Source organism: Onychostoma macrolepis, chromosome 10, assembly GCF_012432095.1.
Source record: "Onychostoma macrolepis isolate SWU-2019 chromosome 10, ASM1243209v1, whole genome shotgun sequence".
Classification (NCBI taxonomy): domain Eukaryota; kingdom Metazoa; phylum Chordata; class Actinopteri; order Cypriniformes; family Cyprinidae; genus Onychostoma; species Onychostoma macrolepis.
Window position 1 is genome coordinate 12133565 of NC_081164.1, and position 24573 is coordinate 12158137.

General features: G+C 37.9%; 1 protein-coding gene across 8 annotated transcripts in view; it reads left to right on the top strand.

Annotated features, from left to right (window-relative positions):
* The window catches only part of LOC131547898 (protocadherin Fat 3), a 55347-nt gene that overhangs the window by 8368 nt on the left and 22406 nt on the right, over positions 1-24573 (top strand). For 7 of the 8 annotated variants that reach the window (XR_009273051.1, XR_009273050.1, XM_058788672.1 and 4 more), the window contains exons 3-18: positions 1723-2040; positions 4959-5020; positions 10207-10521; positions 10622-10832; positions 11373-11444; positions 12063-12199; positions 12641-12916; positions 13953-14163; positions 14376-18470; positions 18986-19182; positions 19348-19501; positions 20964-21197; positions 21495-21887; positions 22537-22751; positions 23035-23172; positions 23463-23606. Coding sequence is in view for 6 of the 8 variants with exons in the window: in XM_058788672.1 (XP_058644655.1) it covers positions 1723-2040; positions 4959-5020; positions 10207-10521; positions 10622-10832; positions 11373-11444; positions 12063-12199; positions 12641-12916; positions 13953-14163; positions 14376-18470; positions 18986-19182; positions 19348-19501; positions 20964-21197; positions 21495-21887; positions 22537-22751; positions 23035-23172; positions 23463-23606 (7172 nt within the window). In the remaining 2 variants the exon portion in view is untranslated. The remainder of the gene's footprint in view (positions 1-1722; positions 2041-4958; positions 5021-10206; positions 10522-10621; positions 10833-11372; positions 11445-12062; positions 12200-12640; positions 12917-13952; positions 14164-14375; positions 18471-18985; positions 19183-19347; positions 19502-20963; positions 21198-21494; positions 21888-22536; positions 22752-23034; positions 23173-23462; positions 23607-24573) is intronic. The other variant, XM_058788674.1, reaches the window with a different exon arrangement.

The window sequence follows — 24573 nt, forward strand, 5'->3', positions numbered from 1 at the left end:
GTTTTTCTTTGAAGGTGTGTATTGTGAATATAGCAGATTTTCTTCAGGCAAACTGACCCGTCACACTGTGTTAGCTCACTGAGCAACCATTCAGTCAGCTTCAGATGTCCCTGTTTAGTTTTCACCCATATCCTTTGTGTCTTTGTCCCCTCGGGTGTCCTACTTCTCAATGCTTTTAAGGTTTTAGTAAGAATCAGGGACCTGCATGCTTTGTGAGTACTCCTCTTTTTTTCCCAGCTTCTGCTGGCTATGAGGGTCGGAATCCCCTCGGCTGAATCACTTCACGGCCGGTTGGTTTTGTTCTGTGCCATGGTTGACCGATCGACTCATTGCATTGCATTGCACAGCCACGAAATGGGTCATTCTGTCAGCGACGCCCCTTCCTATCAGTGATCGTATTTACATGTGCCCGTGATGCAATGTCGAAGTGCTCCTAATCACAGAATGGCAGAGCCAGCACTTTGGTCAGGAATGATTAGATGTGCAGCGCTGAAGACCTGAAGGTCATACAGTCTCTGAGTGGAGCTGTTGTACCCTGCGGTGGGATTCCCAGCCCTTCTAAAGTTAGTGGTATGTCCAAGATGTCAGTTCGGATTGGACACCACCAGCTAAAAATCTGTCCGCTCAGCAAACATGTCCTCTGCAAAGTGTAACTGTATTACACCTAAAGTGTAAACAGACTGTTTGACACAATGTTATATAGAGGAGACCGGGGCTAGTTGTCACACTTTTCATTTCAGTAAATTTCTCTTTCTTGTTGTCACACATCTCATGTATTGCATCACCACAGTATTTTGTTTCTAACATAAAATATTATGGTTTACATTGTACAGCTAGGGCTGAAAATTGTTTTATGAGGATTTAATTTATTAGGATAAACAGAGGCATTAATTATAGACTTAATTAAACATCTGGTTAATTTATCATATATTAGTTTATCACTAAATTAACATTAAATTGACAGCCCTATATATTATAATGCATAAATCTATGTAATTTGCATTTTTAATCTACACAAAATAAGCAAATCTTCAGGAAATACTACGTTCACGCAATATGTAGAAAACTGTTTGTGACAACTAGCCCCTTTGACCCCTATAACAGTGATTTCTATGTAGCTCATTGCCACATTGAATCATTTATTGCAGATGTTTTATATGCATCTAATCGTTTCACAATTGAGTTGTGGGCAATAGAATGTAGTAAGAGAATGAACCTCTGCAAAAAAAAAAAAAAAAAAAAAGCATTTTCACTGAATTGCTTTAGGTTGGTCTCAGGTATCGTTGACAGTTGTGTAAATTTCCCCAGAGAAAATCTGAAGAGAAATTACACTTTTAGGCATACCACACCAGCTCTGGCTTTGAAACACTCTGCTGAACTGACTCTGGTTTCTGGGAGTGTGTGTCTAAAAACATTAATCTTTCAGCCTGACTGTAATCTCTTCAAAATGTTAGGCACATTACAGTTTAATAAAGTTTGACACCAAAGTTTGACTCATGGTAGGGTTGGACGCTTTTGATGTGTAGTTGAATCACAAACCAAGTTATGGATAGCTTGAAAAATAAGTGAATGTTCCCTGCAGCTCACTCAGGCCAGAGTGCTGATAGCAGTGGATGCGTCATAAAAAATGTCAAAAAAGCTCACAAAGTGTGTGAAGTACTTCTTGTTGAATTCATCAAACAGGTGATCGATATTAAATGTGTTTTTTCTCTGTTCTTACAGGAATGATTTACACCACTGGCAGCCTGGACTGCGAGACTCAGGAGTCATACTGGCTAACGGTGTATGCAATGGACCGTGGCGTGGTGCCACTCTCTGCCTCTATTGAGGTGTTTATCCAGGTGGAGGATGTGAATGATAATGCACCTTTGACCTCTGAACCCGTCTACCACCCGTACGTCATGGAGAACTCTCCCAAAGACGTGTCTGTGGTCCGTATCCAAGCCCAGGACCCTGACGTTACCGCCTCAGATAGCCGTCTCATGTATCGTATCACTGCTGGGAATCCTCAGAACTTCTTTTCCATTGATTCCAACACAGGTAATAAAAAACTGTCTGAGTATTTTATTTATTTATTTATTTTATTTTTTGCTCTATGAAGAAACAGAAAAACTCAGTCTTTTATTTTTCATTATATTACCAAGGCTGCAAATTGATTTTAATTTTTCCCCAATTAATTACAGCTAAATTAGGCAAATCACATTGTTGCATATATGAATATTTTCTGGAAATTATAAGGATTTAAATTATGAAGGTAATTCAAAGATGAAAAACAAAATGTTTAATTATAGACTTTTGTTAATTAAGTGTTAATTTTTAATATACAAATAAAAACATTTAGTATAAAAATACAAATGTAGATTATATTGCATATGTTTGTAATAAACGTTTAAAAATAAAATGAAAATCTAAAGTATTTGAAATACATTTATTTCATGCTAATTATACTACAAATACATGTACATATTTATGTACTTAATTGTACTTCATTTTTTTAGTTAATGCACTTTAATTTTGCAGAAGTAGTGCTGAAGTCTAACTAAAGATATACTGAATTAAATTTGATTGAGACTGATAGTATTCAAATGTCATACAGTTTTTATCAATAGTGACATTAAAACACATTTTAGGCTTAATATTAAGAAATTTGCATTGTGCACAAGTAGTACTCCAAATAAAGTTTAATTATAATTTTTATATCAGCAAGTCTTGAGCGATATGTCAGTAATAGATTTGAACTTTTCTTAGTATGAAATAAATGTATTAAATGTATTACTTTTTTTTTTACTAGGGATATGAGATTATACTGCACAAATTTGTCACATTTTTAATATAAAAATCTGAATTTAGTATTACATGTGAGATTATACTAAATAAATTTATATCACTTACATTTTTAACCAACAGAAAATAAGCAAATCTACAGGAAATAAATAAATCATTTATTTCCCTCTGAATATGAGCAGATAATCTTTGATCATATTTTCCTTTGAAATTTCAGCGCACTGTCCCCCAGTCCAATCTCCCATCTATCGCGTTCACGAACGCTTTCACAAGTACTACTAAACAAACTGAGCAGCACAGGCTGTAATCTGCTCGGTGTCAGGACATTCTAATATGAAGTGTTAACAGACATGCAGAGCTCTGATCCCATGGCATGCTGGGTGCATGCTGCACTGCTGATTACACCGAGGTGCTGCTTTCCTTGTCATTTGAGAAGTGAGTCATGGGAGCTTATGTATGCAGCTGTAGTCAGTGAATTAATTAAACAAGGTTTGGTTGCCAGCAGGAAAGCTTTTCATTCTACTGTCGGCAAATCCCTCCAAGGCAGCATGTGGCACCACATATTTACACTGGAATACAGAGGTTTAAGCTCAATAAATCTTACTCAATATATATAATGAGATGTGAGCGAGAGAGTGCATGTATTGATATGTAGTGAGAAGAGAGGTAACACTGTATTTCAATCTATATGAAAGCCTTTGAGTGTTCAAGGATGAAATATATGGAAAAACAATATGTGGAAGGAAATGAAATTATGGTCGAATCAACCCAAAAGTATCAAACCTTGAACGTTTTATAGTTTGACCCTGGACTGCAGTCATAGATTCTACTTTAGCTTCAGCCACTGCTGGGAAAAAGCCGTTGTAATTGCTCCCCACTTATCTAGCTCTCTTTTTGTGATTGTCTGTTGAACTCAGCCTAAGTGTTCAGATAAATTGCATTGTGAGCTCTTTTATAAAAACAAATGTGCTGTGACTAAGCCAGCAACCAATTACTGCACCCTGAAAATAGAGTGCATGTTTGATTATTAGTTTAGAGCGCTTGCCTCTAATAGAGTCATATCTTATACGATTTCTTTTTGTTACAAATACCCTCCCGACAATATCTTTATACTTTAAATGAATGGCTTATGAGTGAAAAATCCTTCTTTTATACTTTCCTTTTTGTGCTTCAGTCCCTCATCGCCTCTGTGAGTTCATATCTTCTCTAATTTCTCTAATTGAGTCTCTCTGGATGACACACATTAGGGAATACTGTGGATTCCAGCAGTGCAATTCAACCTGTGCCATCAGGAGTTCTTTTGTTGCCATGGTTATATTTCACAGAGAATCACTGGCTCAGAAAGCACATACAATAGATTTGTGTTAGGTAAATAATGGGAACTTGTGCTAAAATGGTCACAGTGTTCTACAAAATGATGAAATTTGCAGTTTGTACGTACATGGTGTATATATATAGTTTTTTAAAACATTCTCACGTATCACTTTGTTCTGTGGAACTCAGAAGGAGAAATGCACTATCAAGCTTCAAAAAGGATGGGAAAACACCATAAAAGTATTATAAAAAGTCATCCGTATTACTGATGTGCACTATAGTTCACAAATCTAAGTTATACATTCTTCAAACTTTTCTTTTCGTGATCGACGGAAGAGGCAAAGTCATATGGGCTTTGAACGAGATGAGGATGGGTAAATATATTTTTGTTCTCTATTTCTTTTTGAGATTCTCAAGCCCTCTTCTCTACAGCTTGTCAGTATGTCCACAGCAGGAATTGTTGTCAAACCCTGCTTAAAATTATTTACCTTCAGACTCCAGCATCCAGATGTCTTGTGCCTTAAGGAAGCATTCATATTCAGGAATGTCTTCCTGTTCTCAATCTCTGCTGTTCTGTCTGCACTGAAGTGTTTTTAAAGCCGCTAGGGGTTTGAAAAATAACCCTATGCATTCACCACATACCATCTGTGGGTTTATGCCAAAGGCCCTTGTGTCATGAGCTGCTGTTTTTCTGCAATAAACAAACAGTGTTGTCTAAATTTATGCACCCTTGCTGACATGTTATTAATCATTGTCGAGTGGAGCGGCTTTCCATGCTGATTGATGCAGCTCTTTCATTGCACAGTTGTCAAGGAAGTTTTCAGCTTATTCAATTTTATAATTTTAAAAATGTTTTTCAGGACTCATCACCACCACGTCAAGGAAACTGGACAGAGAGCAACAAGCAGAGCACTTCCTAGAGGTAGTGAATACTTCTTTACCTGTGCCTTAAGAGTAATTCAAAAGAAAAAAGAAAAGAAAAACTGCCTTTATTAATGATGCTTTTCATTTGAAGTTCAGTTTGGGATATTCCATTTTGATATCACCGTTTTAATATATTTAAAAATGTAATTTCCTGTGATGACAAAGCTGATTAGTAGCCGTTACTCCAGTGTTCAGTGTCACATGATCTTTCGGAAATGATTCTGATATGCTGGTTTGATGCTTAAGAATCATTTCTTATTATTATCAATGATGAAAACAGTTGTGTTGATTAATATACTATTTTTGCATTTTGATTTCAAGCTTATAAAAAGACTTAAAGCTCTTATCAAAAGACAACCTACATTACATGTTAAGACAGATGACGTTAAACAGGAATGATTTACAGTGAAGAATGACTTAAATTATTTCCTGAGCAATATTGTAAGACTTGGAATATATAGAGTTGCATACATACTAGGGGTGGGTGATATGACCAAAATCTTATATCACAATATGAGTAATTAAATTTCATGGTACTGATATATATATATATATATATATATATATATCACAATATAGTTATTTTTTGCTCAATTTTTGATCCCATAGAAATTTCATAATTCTTGGTATCGGTATAAAAAAAATAAATAATACTAAATAAAAAAATTTAAAAAATCTCAAGCTCTCTGAAAACAAGTAAACAATTAGCGATTAAATAAGAAATTAATTATAAGCAATAGGACTAAAAAAATTAAAGAACAAATAAATAAGACATGCTACATACATTGTGTAAAGTAATCAAATGTATAAAAACACTGCATATTCTTCACTTTGTAAATTACAGATTTCTTCTTATTGAAGTTACAAAAGTGATTTAGTCAAGAGCAGTGAGAGTTTTCTCTCTTTTGTTGTTTGATTAACATGAATGACAGACAGCTGTAATATTAGACTGCTGTCACTTTAAGAGCTGCCCGTATCCACTGTTACACATGCGTTTTCTTTCTCAGCTGTTTGCTTTCACTTAAGACCTAAATTACTGTTTTATAAGGATACTTTCAAAGATGAAATTTTGACAAATATAAGTGTGTATTTAACCATTAAAGGCCTAAAAAGAGGCAAAAATAACTCTGGTTCAGTTCTCCCATGCTCTATGTGCACCGTCTTCATGTGTGCACGCTTCTGTGACAGTGCTCAGAAACAGTATCTCAGACAGCGCACGCATGTAGAGAAATTAAGTTCTCTTTCACTGCTAATTGTGTTTCAACGGCTTAAAATTAGTTGTTTTTAAACCACAATGCTTAACAATGACCACGTAATACAGAAACGTCACATGAGCGTGAAACCGCGATGGAGACCATAGTCCGAAATCTCTATCAGTTGACAAATTTCTACCGGTTAATCGTGTCCGTATATTGCCCACCTCTGGTATACTATATTTTATGGTGGTATTTTATGTTGTATTTATGGTTTGAACTGTTTGGAGTTTGACAGCCATGAACTTTCATTGTATGGAAAAGAGGAGCATGTCCATTCCTTATAATTCCTCTTTTATATTAAATTGGATTAAAAAAAATAAAATAAAAAAGAACATGCAGGTGGAATGACATGAATGCAAGTAAATAGTAACCGTTTTTATTTTTGGGTGAACTATCCCTTTAAGAGCAAATGCATTTATTTATTGATTCTCAAGGGCAGTTTTATTAGTTTCTAAAATTAAGTCATGTAATAGTCATAAGTGACAAAACTATGATGTAACTCCTGTACAAAGCAGGATAAAATGATTACCCATCAACAGCCTGAAGAATTTGATTGATTATCATACAGGATACACACTGACTTATTTATTGATCCGTTTTAAAGGGGTCATATAATGCCATTTTTGTACAAGTTAATATGATTCTTTAGGGTCTAAATGAAAAGTTTGTAATATACTTTAATTAAAAATTCTCGTTAGTATTGTAAGAAAACACTCATTTTACCTGTTCAAAAACAGCTCTCTGTTCAGCACGCCATTTCAGTGCATGTGCCTTTAAATGATCATGAGCTCTGCTCACCCCGCCCCTCTGCTCTGTGGGGCGTGACACAACACACATTGTGTTGCCTTGACAACAGTTGAGGGTATCTTTTGGCGGAAGAATGGCAGCGGGAGTTTCTGAGGACACTTTCATTCATTTTAATGTACTGTTACCACGTTAACTTTACCACAGCGTACACAGTTTATAATAACACAATAACCATAAGGCGTTGTTCATTACAAACGTGGGATTATGAATTACACTGAGAACGTCGTACATAGAAAACATGCCGTAATGTACACTTGATTTCACGTAATTAAAGTTAGTGTAAACTTTAGCCACATTCATGGTGAAACATGCAAGCGATTAGCAAAGATTAATATAAAGGTTAATAAAATGTTACACTCGCCGCCTTCTGGAGGTACAGCAGGAACACGAATAGTTGGTACCGATCCAAGAAATGATTCGCGCAAACATGAAATAATTGAGGTTGATCTGGGGGACAATTCCCTTCGAAAACAAAACTCAGCCACTGCGTCTTCAGCGGTTCTGATTTAGGAACATCAAAACGACTGCTGTGTTCGTTATTACACCCAAGAACAGAACACCACGATCGCTTAGACGCCATTCTGCTCCAGCGTATCAACAATGGTGGACTATGATGACAGCTCGCTCAGGGCGGGTCTGTGTTGAAACGCTCCTGTCAATCAACAATCGTGGGTGGGGCCTCCGATCTTGTGACGTCACAAGACGAACAGCTCGATTTGAGACAGGGGAAAACATATTAGGAGATTTAAAAAAAAAAAAACACTGGATGGATTTTTATCATTATAGCATGGTTGTGTACAGGCACTGCCAACACACATTTCAGTACAATCAACTTATAAAAGTGGATATAGCATTATATGACCCCTTTAAGAACACACTTGTCTGTCCGACGAAATAGTGAGATGCTACCAGTAACCTACGGAATTCATTTGAATATAAGGAGAATCAGTGAGGAATGGATTTACACATGTAAAGGCAACAGTGTTTCCATGCGCTTTTTAATTGTCTTATAATTAGGTACAGTACAGCAAACGACTTGTCTACATTTGCATTATGAGTGACAGAGAGGATAAAGTCAGCGCTTACTGACCAAGGACTCTTATTTAACACCAAAACACGTGCAGATGTGCAAATGTTCATACAGTCTGGTGGGCAGCTCTTAAATTGCTGATCAGTCAATGAGGGCAGTACAGTAGCTCTGATCAATGGGATGGGTGTGGCTCCCCGTGATCCCTGCTCTACATGGACCGAGCGGAATGAGGGCCATTGATTTTTGTGTTCACTAAATGATGATGCACTCTGCAGCAGGCTTCAAGTTTCAAAGTTCATATCTTACATCTAGTGCCTCAAGGTGCCTGCTTTGACAGCTGCCCAGGCATCAGCATCTCCAGCGTGTGGCGCTGATGGCGGATGGTGGCCATTAAAGATTTAGTTTGTAGAGGCTTTCATGATCTGCTGCTTCTGAGCTTTGCGGTGGTGTAGTATGCCCCTGGCCCCAATTTTGTGGCCACTGTCAGATCAAGTTCTGGGAATCTCCAGTGGAGCTCCATGAAGAAGAGTGAGATCACTCGGCTCTTTGTGTTGTTTTCTAAAGAACACATTGTATTGATGTATTTTTCTATTCATTTATTTTAAATAGAGGTTGAGTAGGGACGGTTTTGTTAATAGGCATTTTATTCTTTTACTAGTGCTGTCAAACGATTAATCGCAAGTTTTTGTTTACATAATATACATGTATATATTTATATTCGTATAATTTAATTTATATATAAATATATTTAATATACAAATATAACATATTTTTCTTAAATATATACATGCATGTCTGTCTATTTATTTATACGTAATAAATATACACAGTACACACAAATATATTATGTAAACAAAATCTTTTATTTTGGATGCAATTAATCGCGATTAATCATTTGACAGCACTTGTCTTTTCTTTTATCTGGAGAACAGAGAGAGAGATGTAGAGTTGCTGTGAAGTTGCTAAGGTGCGTGAATGGTTTTTGTCTGTGGGGTTTCTAGGGTAGTTGCTAAATGGTCACATACTGGCCCAAGTCAAAAGAGGCCATCCTCAAGGCCCTAGATATGGCTGGAGTCACTCCTTGAATGTAAATCTGAGATTTTTTTGCCTGTTATAATGTCTGCTTGCCAGAAATCTGGTTGATTGCTTAACTTCAGCTTTCATTTATGTCAGTACAAATGGCATGGGATGAGTTACAAGATTTAAAGAACAGAAGTAAAATATACTCTAAAATGTGCAATATGTTCTAGCGAAGCATTTTGTTTTGATTGTATAAAAAAGAAAAGGTATAGATGCAAATCAAATACTAGTTCATAAGTTTGGAGTCGGCAAGATTTTTTAAAATGTTTTTTTAAGTCTCTCATGCTTACCAAGACTGCATTCATTTGATTAACAAATATAGGAAAGCGGTGTTGCGAAATATTACTACAATTGATAGTTATATATTTCAAAAAGGAATTGATTTAATATATTTTAAAATGTAATATTTTCCTCTGATGGCAAAGCTGAATTTTCACCATCCATTACTCCAGTCTTCAGTGTTGCATGGTCTTTCAGAAATCATTTTAATATGCAGACTAGCTACTCAAGGAACATTTATTATTATCAATATTGAAAAAAGTTGTGCTGCTTCGTATTTTTATAGAATCCATTATGTGTTTGAATAAAAATTCATAAAAAGAACATATTTTTGAAATAGAAATCTTTTGTAACATTATAAATGTCTTAACAGTCTTATTAGATCAATTTAACTTATCTTTGTTGAAGAAAATATTCATTTCAAATAAAAATCTTACTAACCCCAAACTTTTGAAGGGTAGTATGTATAATTTGGGTATAGTGTGTGTATATATAATAAGTATAAATTATACATATAAGTCATGAAGACATGAGTAAAAAAGATATGTACATGATTGCATGAATGAAGGTATAAAGAGACGACGAGGAAACGTTCGTATAGAGTAAAAACTCCATTTGCAGCTTCCTTGACCTGGTAATATTGGATATCGACACTGAAATGAAAATATACTGCCTGTTTTATCTTCAGAAGCTGATTTTTCACCATAATTTTGTTTATATGTGTTTATCTAGGTTACAGTTAGGGATGGAGGAGGGATCTTCAGGCAGTCCACTGTCTGGGTGATAGTGCATGTCCAAGATGAGAATGACAATACGCCTGAATTCAAAGAGTCTGTGTACCGCATCAGCCTTCCGGAGCGGGACCGTAACAAACGCGGTGATCCTGTCTACAGAGTCTTCGCTTATGATCGAGATGAAGGGTCCAATGCAGATCTCACGTACAGCATCGTGGATGGAAATGATGATGGCAAATTCGTAATCGATGCCAAGACAGCCATGGTGTCTTCCAGGAAGATGGTGACAGCTGGTGGCTATGATATACTCACGGTAAAGTATCAGACAGATGGGCACTTCAGTGGATATTAAAGAGAGTTTTTTCTTTAAAGCAGCATAAAGTTTTCACACTTTTTTACTTCATATTTCTCAGATAAAAGCCATTGACAATGGGACCCCTCAGAAGTGGTCGACTGCCCGTTTGCATGTTGAATGGATTCGGAAGCCCGTGCCTTCGCCACAAGCCTTGCGATTTACTGCAGCAGTTTACAACTTCACAGTGGCGGAAAATGCCAAAGTGTACGAGTCAGTTGGAGTGGTCTCTGTTTGGCAGACAGAAACTCCTTTATGGTTCGACATCATTGGTGAGCATAAATAATGCAGCAGTTTCGGTCATAAATTAAGTCGGGATGCAAACTTTAATGTCCCTGATATTACTGATGTTACTGTCTGCTTTGGATGAATCGCTTGTGTTGTAGCATTCCTCGTGCGGATAAATGAGTAAATGTAAATGTAATTTAAAGGAGTGGATATCTGTGGTAAACTATTCTGACAATGATTTACTCCATTTGCTTGCTGCATACAGCTCTTCTACATATTTATAATTTGCACCTATACATTCTACTCAACGGAAGATTCATGGATGGTTAACTTGGTCAACTAAAATATGCAAAGAGGGTCATTTTGATGAAACCCTCTCAGTATTTGGGATTTCGCTGAGCTTTGCAGATGTTGTGCCACATGTTGGAATTGCTTGTGTAAATTTTAGTTGGAAAACTCCCGAAAGAATTAGCATTTAAAAATGGTTGTTTTTGAATTTGTCTAGCTTAATATGAGCTTGTGACTTCAATGTCAGTTTTTTGTTTTCTTTTTCTCTCTGTTTATCTGTATCTGTTTCTGAGAAGGTGGAAGAACGTCCCGGGAGATGTTTTATATCCCACAGAGCTCCTGTGGTGGAAACTGTTCATCTGACAGTGGTAGGCTAACTGTCAGTATTTTGTAGTTATTTTCCTAAGCGTGAAGGGTTGGCTGGTTTATCTGATACTTTTAGATACTCGCTTTAAAAACTCCATTTGCTGCAGGGCAAACGTGAAGCGCTCAATCCTGTAAACACTTTGAGTGCTGAGATACCTTCCAGACTTTGGGTCTTCTGATCTCACTTAAGTGCAGTGGAAATTGAAATGGAATTGGAACAGATGCATGCAATGCATACTAAAGATGCTCAGAAAGTTTGCCCTTATGCGTCAGAATGGACCTGAATTAATGATTTGAGAATCTGCCGTGAAGAGGCCTGAACTTGACACAGATGTTTGTGGGAGTCGAAGATAAGAGACCTGAGGCTGATGGGAAAGATCCCAACATGAAGCGGTTGATGTTTCGAAAGCCGTGAAACTTTGATGAATCACTGTGAAACATAAAAAATGTATTACTCACAGACATGCCAAACTGCATGACAGTTCGATTGGTAGAGTGTTTACCATGATCCTTTTCTGCTAAACCTTTACCTCCTCGTTGGATTTATAAGTGTATGCAAAGCATTTTCTATCACTTCTCATTATTCAGTTCATGCTAACTCTGATTTCTTGGTGTAATAGGTAACTATGATGGTCCATTTGATATTCAGAGAGGGATGGGGACCATAGTAATAGCCAGACCCCTAGATGCAGAGACACAGTCGCTATACAACATGACGGTACAGGTGACAGATGGGACAAACACCGCTACTACACAGGTAGGTGTATTTTTAGTAATGCAAACCTCTTGAAAAGTTTTCCTAACAGATGTTACAAGTCTGCTAACTTTGCCAGAAACTTTGCAAAACGAATATTCCTGGCAGCAGTGGTTGAAATATCCAAGAGAGAAACGTCTGTAAGATTTTAAGCAGCGTGCCAGCTTTTATCTAATTTTATCAATGCAAGTTTGCTGTGTGAAAGAGATATCTATATAATCTTCACTGAAAATGTCTTCAGATATGCCAGGGGCTGCTGAGTATTCCAGTGTCCCAGAAACCTACATTGTATTGTCACTCTAGCATGTGCGTTTTCTATTTCTTATTTAAGCTGTTTTGATATAAGTGCCTATTGCAACAGTGTAGATTACTCATGCATCTGTTTAACTGAGATTGAATGTCTCTGTGAAAAGCTAAAAATGACTCTGTCTGCTGTATCTACAGATTTACATAAAGGTTTTGGACAGCAATGACAACAGTCCTAGTTTCTCTGAGCGTACATATGAAGTCTCTGTGTCTGAGGATACGCCAGCTGACACTGAGGTCTTGCGTGTCCGGGCCAGGGACAAGGATGAACGGGCAAAGTTGAGCTATTCTATCCATGGCAGCGTTGATCCGGCGAGCATGCGGATGTTTAGGATCAATCCTGGTACTGGTGTCATGTACACAGCAGATCGACTGGACTATGAGACCCGCACTCAGCACATCCTTACTATTATGGTGCGAATCAACATTTGTATTATTAACGTGTATTATGATTAGTGATTTCAAAGCTGAAACAGACCATTTCACATGTCATAGAGTGGGGTCCAAAGGTCTGAGATCACTAATGAAAATGCTTCACAATTGGCATTTTTCTAATTTAATAAGATAATAAAAATAATTATATATTATAATTATAATAAAGAATAATTATAATTATTCTTTATTATAATTATAATATATAATTATTATATTATATATTATAATTATAATAAAGAATAATTATAAATATTTTGAAATAATACTTAATTAATATTAATTTAATTACATTTACATTTAGTAATTTAATTTAATTTAATTAAAATATATAAATTAAATAAAAATTAATGCTGTCAAACGATTAATCGCATCCAACGTTTTTGTTTACATAATATACACTGTGTGTGTACTGTGTATATTTATGTATATATAAATACACACACATGCATGTATATATTTATATTTATATAATTGAATATATGAATTCTCTCAATATATGAATATATTTAATATACATGCATGATGCATATAAGTATATACATGCATGTTTGTGTATTTATATATACATAATAAATATCCACAGTACACACACTTATATTATGTAAACAAAAACTTTTATTTTGAATGCGGTTAATCGTTTGACAGCACTAATAAAAATATATAAATGGTATTATCAACACCATAAATTTATAAATATATTAAAATGTTCACAAAGTATTTTTAAATGGTTCAAAATTAAAAGCTTTATATTTGTTTCCAGATTTTTTTTTTTTTTTTTTTGATTAATGTGAACTCTTAAACCCCACTTTATCTTTACCACAGCATTTTAAATAATCATAAATATAGCCCAGCATACCAGATTTTATATTTTGACAATTTACATTTTTAACTGCTCCTTTCTGTCTGCTGTCTTTTTTTATTTTTTCTCTTTTTACTTGTTTCCTCACAAATCTTTTCCATGCAAAATCTTAGTTTTTCTCCTCAGGTCTGTTGCCCTGTCTCTCCTCTTTTTTAGGTGAAAGATCAAGAATTTCCCTATTATAGAGATCTGGCACGGATTATTTTGACCTTGGAGGATGCCAATGATCAGCCTCCCTTTTTTACTCGCACTATTTATGACAGTACGGTGTTTGAGTCAGCCCTTCCAGGAACGTCAGCTTTGCAGGTGATCGCACTAGACAGAGACTCAGGGAGAAACGGGGAGATAGTTTACTCAATTGATGCAGGTAAACACGCTCTTGAATTTATTATGCTCCCTGATAACATTTCCATTGTTCAGCTGTTTTGAGTAAAACTGATTGTCTGTTCCACAGAGTGTGATGCATTAGCTCATTCTTTTAACTTGTCATGAATCTTAAGATTTATCTTTGATGTATCCTTTACCCGACATGCCCCTTTTCATCATGAACTGACAGGTACATGTCTTTTTTTTTCACAGGAAACACTGGTGGCATATTTGGTATAGATCCATTATCTGGCATCATTTCAATAGCCAGAGAGCTGGACCTTACCACTGTGGGTTTTTATACCCTTACTGTGAGAGCCACAGATGGAGGTGCTCCAGCGTTAAGTGGCACCACTACTGCTAGGATCGCCATCTCTCTGTCTGATTTCTCTAGTCCAAAGTTTGCCCAACAAGAATACCAGGCTGAGATCACTGAGAATGTGGCTATTGGGACTTTTGTCATATTGGTCTGTGCAATTAGCCGAACCACACTGATTTATGACATTATACAAGGAAATGATGAAAGGAGGTTTAAAATAAACCGTTACACAGGTGTCATCACAACACAAAGGAATTTTGACTTTGAGATGACCTCTTCATATATGCTGGTGATCCAGGCTGTAAACATGGCTGGGATTGCCTCCAGTGTCACTGTCTGCATCCAAGTGGTTGATGAAAATGATAATCCTCCAGTTTTTCAGGAGCTCACATATACAGGGACCATCAGTGAGGCGGCCCCCATCAATAGTGTGGTGATAAGTGAGGATGGAAAGCCCCTGGTAATTGAAGCCACAGATGCTGACAAGAATCACAATGCCCTCCTGGTCTTCCAGATTGTGGAGGACATAGCAAAATTGTTCTTTACTGTGGACTCAGGAACAGGCTCCGTCAGAACTATAGCTAAAGTGGACTATGAAACATTCAACTCTTTTTATTTTTCTGTTAATGTGAGGGACAGTGGCAGGCCTCAGTTGACAGCAGAGAAGCCAGCCAAGGTCTTAATCAGGGTTGTGAACGTCAATGACTCTCCCCCTCAGTTCTCACAAGAAGCTTATGACACTGTTTTGCTTCTTCCAACATACGTTGGGGTTGAGGTTCTGAGAGTAGAGGCCACTGATCCAGACATGACCACTGATCTGATGTATTCCTTGGCTGATAGCAACTTGGAGCACTTCGAAATGGACTCATCATCGGGCATACTCACGGTCAAAAACAATAAACTCTCCAAAGACCGCTATCGTTTCAATGTAAAAGTGTCAGACGGGCGGTACTTTTGCACAGCACTCGTGACTGTGTTAGTTAGGGAGGCTATGGACAGTGGCCTGCTCTTTAGTCAAACCACATACTTCTCCTCTGTACTGGAGAACAGTGTGAACATTACCACTGTGAGCATTGTAAATGCTGTAGGAAACCGCTTAAATGAACCACTAAAGTACACGCTTTTGAATGCAGGGACACGCTTTACAATTCGTGCTACATCAGGAGTCGTTCAAACCACAGGAGTCCCTTTCGATCGAGAACAACAGGAACTGTATGAGCTGGTGGTTGAGGCGAGTAGAGAATACGACCAGCTGCGAGTTGCTAGAGTAACCGTCAGAGTAGAAGTTGAGGATATTAACGACAATGCCCCTGAGTTTCTAGGCCTTCCCTATTATGCGGCTGTGCAGGTTGATGCAGAACCTGGCTCATCCATCTTCCAGGTGTCTGCGACAGATTTGGACAAAGGGATAAATGGAGCTGTGTATTATGAGCTTAAGGAGGACCATCCACATTTTGAGGTGAATAAGCTCACCGGGGAGCTTATTCTTAAAAGGGCCTTTGATGCGGACTTGTCCAATGTTGAATATCCGCTGGTCGTTCTTGCTCGTGATGCAGGCTACCCCTCCCTCTTCACTGTTGTCGAGCTTCCAGTTACAGTTGTGAACAAGGCCATGCCTGTTTTTGACAAGTCATTTTATGGCATATCAGTTAGAGAGGATATTGCAGTGTCAACTCCCATATTATGCATAAATGCCACCAGCCCAGAGGGCCAAAACATTATATACACTATTGTGGAAGGGGATCCTTCCTTCCAATTTGACATTGGCTTTGACAGTGGTTTGATTAGTGTCATTTATCCTTTAGACTATGAAACCACACCCTACTACAGGCTAACCATCAGGTCCACAGACACTCTCACTGGAGCTAGATCTGAAGTAGATGTGGACATAGTTGTGGTGGATGTAAATGACAATGCCCCTGCATTTCGTAATGCATCATACACCACCACTTTGCCAGAAAGCTCAATGATTGGGTCTAGCGTGATACAGCTTTGGGCGACAGACAAGGATTCTGAAAAAAACAGTGTAATTAGCTATCAAATACTCTCTGATGGATTTAACAGCACAGATTACTTTCACATTGACCGCACTAGTGGACTTGTGTTAACAGCCCGTCTTCTGGACTACGAACTTACACCGAGCTTTAGCTTTATCGTTAGGGCAACAGACAACGGTTCCCCATCCCAGAGCAGTGAGGTCACGGTCACCGTCTTAGTGAGTGACGTGAATGACAACCCACCATCCTTCAGCCAGCCACTTTACGAAGCTTTTGTGAGCGAACTGGCTCCCAGAGGGCACATTGTGACATGTGTCCAAGCTTCTGATGCAGACAGCTCAGATGCCGAGAGTTTGAGGTACAGTATACTCTCTGGAGATGAGAAAATGAACTTCATAATAGACTCTCAGACAGGTGTCATTTACTTGTCCAGCCAGCGCAGACAGGGGATACGGCCAGCATACAACCTCAATGTGTCTGTATCAGATGGGGTCTTCACCAACACTGCACAGGTGAACATTCGAGTCATGGGGGCCAACTTTTACAGCCCTGTCTTTAGTCAAAGGTTCTACTTGGCGGAGGTCCGCGAGAATGCCCCAGCAGGTACCAAAGTCATTCAGGTGCGTGCCACAGATGAGGACTCAGGGATTTTTGGTCAGATCATGTATTCCTTTATCAATGACCTTGGAAAGACTCAGTTTTACATTGGAGCTGATGGCCTGATAACTACAGCTCAGAAACTCGACAGAGAGAACCCAATAAACAGAGACATTGTGCTAACTGTTATGGCGCTCGATGGTGGGGGAAGAGCATCCTTCTGCACGGTTAGGGTAATTCTTGCTGATGAAAATGATAATGCGCCACGTTTCAGGGCTATGGAGTATAGAGTTAGCATAAAGGCTAATGTGCCAATGGGATCGCTGGTGACTCAAATTCAGGCTCAGGACCCAGATTCCGGCGATAATGGCAGAGTTAGCTACTCGTTGTACAGTGAGGCAAGGCTTCCTCTAGTGGATGTGCTGGAGATTGAGCCTGACAGTGGCTGGATGGTCACAAAGGGAAGCATGGCGCATCTGAGAGGAACAGTTCTCTCCTTTTTTGTCAAAGCTACTGACGGAGGTGTTCCAGCCAAACATTCCCTTGTGTCTGCATTTATTCATGTCTTACCACCTGATGCAAATGTGCCCTCCTTCACCCAACCCCAGTACTCCTACACGGTGCCAGAGGACACACCTGTTGGGACAGTCTTGGGATCAGTGTACTTAAGTCCTGGTCAGACTGCTTTCTTTTCTGTGGTAAATGGAGAGACTGGGGAGAGTAACCAGGGTGGGACATTTTTTCTTGAGAGAGAAACTGGACTTCTAAGGCTTGTTAACCCCCTTGATTATGAACTCATCAACATTTACCGTTTCAAAGTTGCAGCCACCATGAGACAGGCACTGGTTGAGTCCATGTCTGTAGTGGATGTAGAAGTCAAGGTGCTGGATGTGAATGACAACAAACCGTTATTTGAAACCAGCTCTTATGTGGCCATGGTTATGGAAGGTATGCCTAGGGGTACGCGGGTTATCCAGGTACGAGCGCTCGACCCTGATTGGGGCTCTAATGGACAGGTTAATTACAGCCTTGGACCAACCCTAAACCAAGAACAGGACAAAGCTAGTGGATCTAAATCTGCCGCTGGTGCCATGTTTGTTATTGACAGCAAGACTGGTTGGATCACCACTCTCGGTGACCTGGATCATGAGATGTGCCCATCTTACACCTTCAGCGTGGTGGCGTCTGATCTAGGTGAGGGTCTCTCACTTTCCTCCACAGCGGTAGTGACCGTTGCAATTGCAGACGTTAATGACAACCCCCCTACCTTCGAAAGAGAGTACTACAGAGGTGCTGTGCGAGAGAGTGACCCACTGGGAGAAGTGGTTTCGGTGCTGAGCACTCGTGACGGGGACAGCTCTGATCAGAATCGGCTTGTCAGCTTCCATATTACAGGTGCGTATTAAAGTAGGCCACTGGAGGATGATTTATGGCTCATGGAGGCTCTCCGGGAAAGATAATCACATTGAAAGGGTTTCATTTAATGAACTAAGTGTGCAAAAGCTATATGAGTAAAGAGCCACCTGCTTTATGTGTCACATTACTTTGTTTAAAGCCCATCTGGGGATGTGAACAGATTGTTAGAATTAAGCTCAGTTTATTGTTTCCAATAACTTGGGATACAATATATACCCTCTCCAAAAGTGTCCCTAAGTGTTCTGGTTCACTTAACATGCTTTTAGAGTTATTTTGATATGTGTTAGCACATTTTAATTTGATGTGTTCAATACAGTTTATGAAATATATGCATATTGTTTTATACTACATAAAGAACAATAACACCTTACAGCATATAAACTCTGTAATGTGTTTATGGAAATAACGGTTTGGTCTCTGTGCAGGCCATCACAGAGTTTCACAAATCTACCTTTCTCATTTATCTAAATTCTGTTGCCATCTTTTTGACTCAGGAGGAAACCCCAAGGGGGTATTTGCGCTGGCTCCCGTTCAGGGGGAGTGGAAGGTCTTTGTGAAGCGGCCTTTGGACAGAGAGGAGCAGGATCGATACCTGCTCAATATCACAGCCAGCGACGGCCTGTTTGTAACCCGCATAGGCGTGGAGGTCACTGTCATGGATGCCAATGACAACAGCCCCATCTGCAATCAGGTCTAAGCAATTGATTTAGGCTGGCATTTGTCATCTCATACAGCCCAAGTTAACAACTACCATGTTTAATGCTTGCATACTGATGTACGAAAATGAAGTTTTGGTATGCAAAAGTATTAAGAATTCAATACACTATCTGAATACATTTTAATCATTATTTTTTAGGCACAATATGAGGCCTCATTTCCAGAAGATGTGCCTATTAATACTGCTATTCTGACAGTTGGAGCAACAGACTTGGACAGTGGTGTCAATGCAGAAATTCAATATTCTCTGTTTGGCATTGGCGTTGAAGATTTTTACATGGATGCAAATACTGGTATTTCTGTACAAACTCCTTTTGACATGTGCTTTTTATACTTTTGATGCTTTTAATTTTTCATTTTCTTAAGGCTTGAATGAATGCACTACATGACTTTTGTCCAGACTTTTTCCCCCTAAAAAAACATTAATACATACACTTCCTCATAATTACAAATTGCAACAATACAGCATGCTTCATATTTAATCCAGCCGCTTATAAAATCTGTAAGTAATACAAACACTTTTAGAATTCTTAATAAAATTCAAACTGCAAATATGAATGGCTTCTGGTTCAAAGGTAAACTTTTATATTTATTGGTCAAACACTTAATACTTCTAAGCCGTCTACCAGAAGGCATTGTCTCAAAGTGCAAGGGGTGCGTGTAATTATTCATCATGATACACTTAGCTTTCCTTATTACTTGCTGCCCATAAAATTCATTTAGGCTCCGCAGTGGCACACCAGTAATTTTTGAGCAAGTTCTAACAATATTTTGGAGGCGATTCTTATTCTTAGTAGAACTAGCTTAGCAGACCAACATAAGAAGACACTCTCATTAAAAGTATTATAAAATACACTCAAAATAAATTTTTGTATACAAAAATAATTCAGTTTCTTCAGGTCAAACATTATGCTGAAACTTTAAAGTTGTGTCAGAAATGGCTCCAAGGTATTTGTACTCCTCTACTTTATCAACCTCTCTGTCCTGAATAAGCAGTGGTTGCACCTTCGGAGCATTTTTTTCTGAAATCAATCACCATCTCTTTTGTTTTTGTTATATTTAGTTTCAGCTATGCTTTGTTGCACCATGTAATAAACTGAAGAATTGCATGACTATCGTCAGCTTTGAGCTTGATAGCAAGGATAGGAAAACGTGTATCGTGTGCATATTTAACAACAGTGTTAATTTTGACACTCATTTGTATAAATGATAAAAAGAACTGATGACAGCACACAGCCCTGTGGATACCCAATGGATGTACAAAGTGTATTTGATAAAACTCCATTCATCTTAACCCTTTGCTCACTGCAAGTTAATAAGCAAATGTCTATCTGAAGGCACAACTCACTAGGGGAAAAGGTATGAGTATCTGCTCAAATCTAGTTTTGCAATTAACATGGAGCTAAAAAGTAAAGAGCATGTGGTTAATCAACAAGGGTCAGGTCAATGTCAAGAAAAAGTGCAGTGTATTCCAGCCTTCAATTCATTTGAATAAATTGAATAATTTTAGGTGTTCGGATATCTTTAATACAAGTTTGCCTGTTATCCCAGATTGACAGAAAAGTTGAAAGTATCTTTAGATAGATGACAGTAATTTAGTAAATAATTCATTGACGTCATAAGTCTTGATTGAATGAAACATTTATGACAGATAAATATTTAGCAGTTTTTACTTAATGCAACTCTGGCCCATGGTTCTGAAATCCATCCTGTGAGTCTTTGCACTTTTCTTATGTCTCTCTGTTTTGGTGCCAGGTGAACTGAAGACGGCTTCTTTATTGGACCGTGAGAGAACTGCAGGTTATAAGTTGATAGCACAGGCTACAGATGGAGGAGGGCTGTTCTGTCGCTCTGAAATTTCTCTGACCATTCTGGATGTTAATGATAATGCACCATCATTTGCCTTCACACGGTTCATGGCGAGTGTGTATGAGAACGCAGCACCCAAGGCCTTGCTCACACGCCTTCGGGCTAATGATCCAGATGAAGGTAAGTATTTCACAGTGTAACATTTTAGATTCAATTTTATATGAGTGTATAAGAGGTCCTGTGACTGATGGCAACTGCTTTTTTCCTTCACCACTTCATTTGAAATAGTCCTGCAATGTGATTTTAAAAAGTATAAATATCAGCTCATACAAAAACCAATAATAATTATTTTTTAAAAATTGCAAAATGTTTTTAAGTACAGGCCATACTTTTTTTTTTTTTTAATTGATCAAAGTTCCTTTTTGGATTGTAAAACTTAGAAACATCATAATTTTTTTATTATATGCATTCTCCCAGGTCTAAACAGGAAGATCGTGTACTCACTTGTTGACTCTGCTGGTGGCATGTTCTCCACTGACCCATCCTCTGGTGTGTTGATCCTGGAGAAGCCTCTGGACCGAGAGGTGCAAGATTCATATCAGATCAGGATCAAGGCGACCGACCGAGCAGGGGGCGATGGCTCGCTCTCCACCGAGGTGGACCTCACCATCATGGTTCTGGACGTGAACGACAACCCACCTGTGTTTCAAAAGCAAAATTACATGGTCACAGTGCCTGAAGATGTTACTGTAGGAACAGAAGTGCTGCGAGTCTTTGCCACGAGTAGTGACATTGGAGAGAATGCAGAAATCTATTATAGATTCTTGTCTGGAAATGAGCTGGGGAAGTTTTCCATTGATGATTCAACAGGCAAGGCGGAGAGATGCACGTTTTCTGCATATATAAAATGTATTTCTGGTCTAACAATGTTTTGTTAGAGTTCTTCTGGGAGCTCACTTGTGATTAATACAGACAAAGGCTTATTGTCAGTTCATTTATCGTTGCTTTTTCACGAATCATTGAAAGAAATGTAAGAAAGTCTATTGACTGTAGACAAGGCATTATGATTTGATAAATTGTGTCTGTTAAAACAGCACAATATAAGTGCAGCGAATGGGAAAATTAGTTATGAATGCTCCACGAAACTCTAATAACGGTGCTTAACATGCAGAAAACATGTGAACGGTTATTGAGAGCGCTCTTTGTCTCCTAAAAAGATGTGGGCAGTCAGTGGAAACGCTGAAATATGGCATCATTTTTACAGTTATATCACTTCCCATGCATTCAATTTTGACAAAAGCGTAAAGTGCTTTAGCCTAAACCCATACTTTTGAAAGAATTAAGCTCTTGAAGGCACAGCTGGGAAGTACTTTATTTTGGCTATTGTGCGTGAACTAAATATTCAGGCTTTTAATGCATCCCAAGGAGCCTTTGTATTGCGAGTTATGTAACTGTGTTGTCTATCATATTCATATAAATTAATTGGCTTTACTCTGACTCATATCTGGCATGATTTCAGGCATCATTTCTGTGGCGGATGATCTTGACTATGAGCTCTGCAAGGATTTTTTCCTGAATGTCGAGGCCTTTGATGGTGGAACGCCTCCCTTGAGAGTCGCGACAATAGTGACCATAGAGCTTCTGGATGTCAATGACAACTCGCCTTCATTCAGCGAGGACATCTACAATGTTCTGATCAGCGAGGACGTAGCCATCGGAGAGACGGTCACGAGGGTAAAGTTCTCTCATTAGCCGAGCCACTTCATTGGCATTTAATTAGCCGCAGACATAATTTCAATTTCACAGCTAGCATATAATTAAGCTTATTGCTCACATAAATCCCCTTAATGAACTTACATTAGTTATTCATTTGTACTGTGTACTTGAGCTGTAATATAATTTACCGTAGGAGGGTGTAATTTGCTTCATGATCCGTATAAATTCAGGGAGTTTTAGCCTCTTTGCTCTCAAATACGCTAGGATTTATAAGTTTGTTATCTGTGTTTGTTATGTGCAGCTGTTTGCAGAAGACCTGGACAGTCAGATCAATGGGCGAATCACTTATTCCATTCTGAAAGGGGACCGTGAAAATCAGTTTTGGATCGACCCTGTCACCGGGCTTCTGAAAGTTAACAAGGCACTGGACAGAGAGACGGTTAGTCCTTGAAATGAGCTCGGTTACTTTGGCTAATGAATCTTGACATCCTTGCGCTGTGGCTCTTCTAGACACTCTCCTGAGATATTGCATGATTTTGGCCAATTATCTTTAAATCAGCCGTAAAGTCTTTAATTAGGCTATGTAGGGCTGAAATTGAGGCTTTTGAGTGACTGTGGATGAGCGAACAGTCCTGTTCTTTTAAAAAAAAAAAAAAGACATTTATCGAGAGTTGAGTCGTTCTGAACTGTTTTTGCCTGACATTTATCCTCCTGTCTCGGTTGCTTAAGGTCTCCAGCTACTCACTGTCTGTGCAAGCGTTTGACAGCGGGTCACCTGCCAAGTCAACCACTGTGAATGTCAATATCGAGATTGCCGATGTGAACGACAACCCGCCGATCTTCTCTCCCGCTAATGCTTCAGCTGTTATTCAGGTGTGAGAGACAGTTTTAACTCTTTTGTTTGCAACAATAGACATTGTCACATACCTATATGCAACGTTACTGTTGCTTGTGCTTAGAGTTAGGACTGAATGATATATTGAATACATTATACTGATATATTCACAAGATATATAATGGTTTTAATGTAGTTTATCATCAAGAATGTGTCATTAGATTAGATTTAATCTACATGATTGTTAGGACGGAGATGTTTTAATTAATAGCATCTCTGATTTAAACTTCAATAGCAAACATAATAGAATTTGTACGTTTAATTCTGTTTTTTTTTTTTGTGAATCGGTTCAAATGCCTGTCTTGGTTCCACTTATTCAGAACTTGAAATATTCCAAGTGTGACTTTAAATGTATTTAATGGATTTATTGATCAATAATACAGTAAAAAACATTAAATAAAATGTTAATATTGTGAAATATTATTAGTGTTTAAAATAACTTTTCTATTTTAAAAATTCTAATTTATAATTTATTCCTGTGATTCCAAAGCTGAATTTTCAGCCGCATTGCTGCAGTCTTCAGTGTCACGTGATTCTTTAGAAATCATTCTAATTTGCTAATTTGATGCTCAAGAAGTATTACTTATCAATGTTGAAACAGTTGTGCTGCTTAGTTTTTTTTTTCTTTGATAAAAAATATAGAAAGTTCAAAAGAACAGCATTTATTTGAAATAGAAATCTTTTTTTTTGTAATATTGTAAATGTCTCTTTTGTAACTTTTTTTTTTTTATCAATTTAATGCACCCTTGAATAAAAGGTTTAATTTCTTTAAAAAAACAAACAAAAAAACAAAAACTTGCTGACCTTTGATCAAGTGTGTTGGTCAATATTGCAGTTTATGACTGTTAAATGGAAAACTATTAAAAAAATGGAAACTAAGTTTTTTTTATTGCTATGTTTTATGTATTGCTCTTATCATTTAGCACTTACTTGGTTGAAAATAAC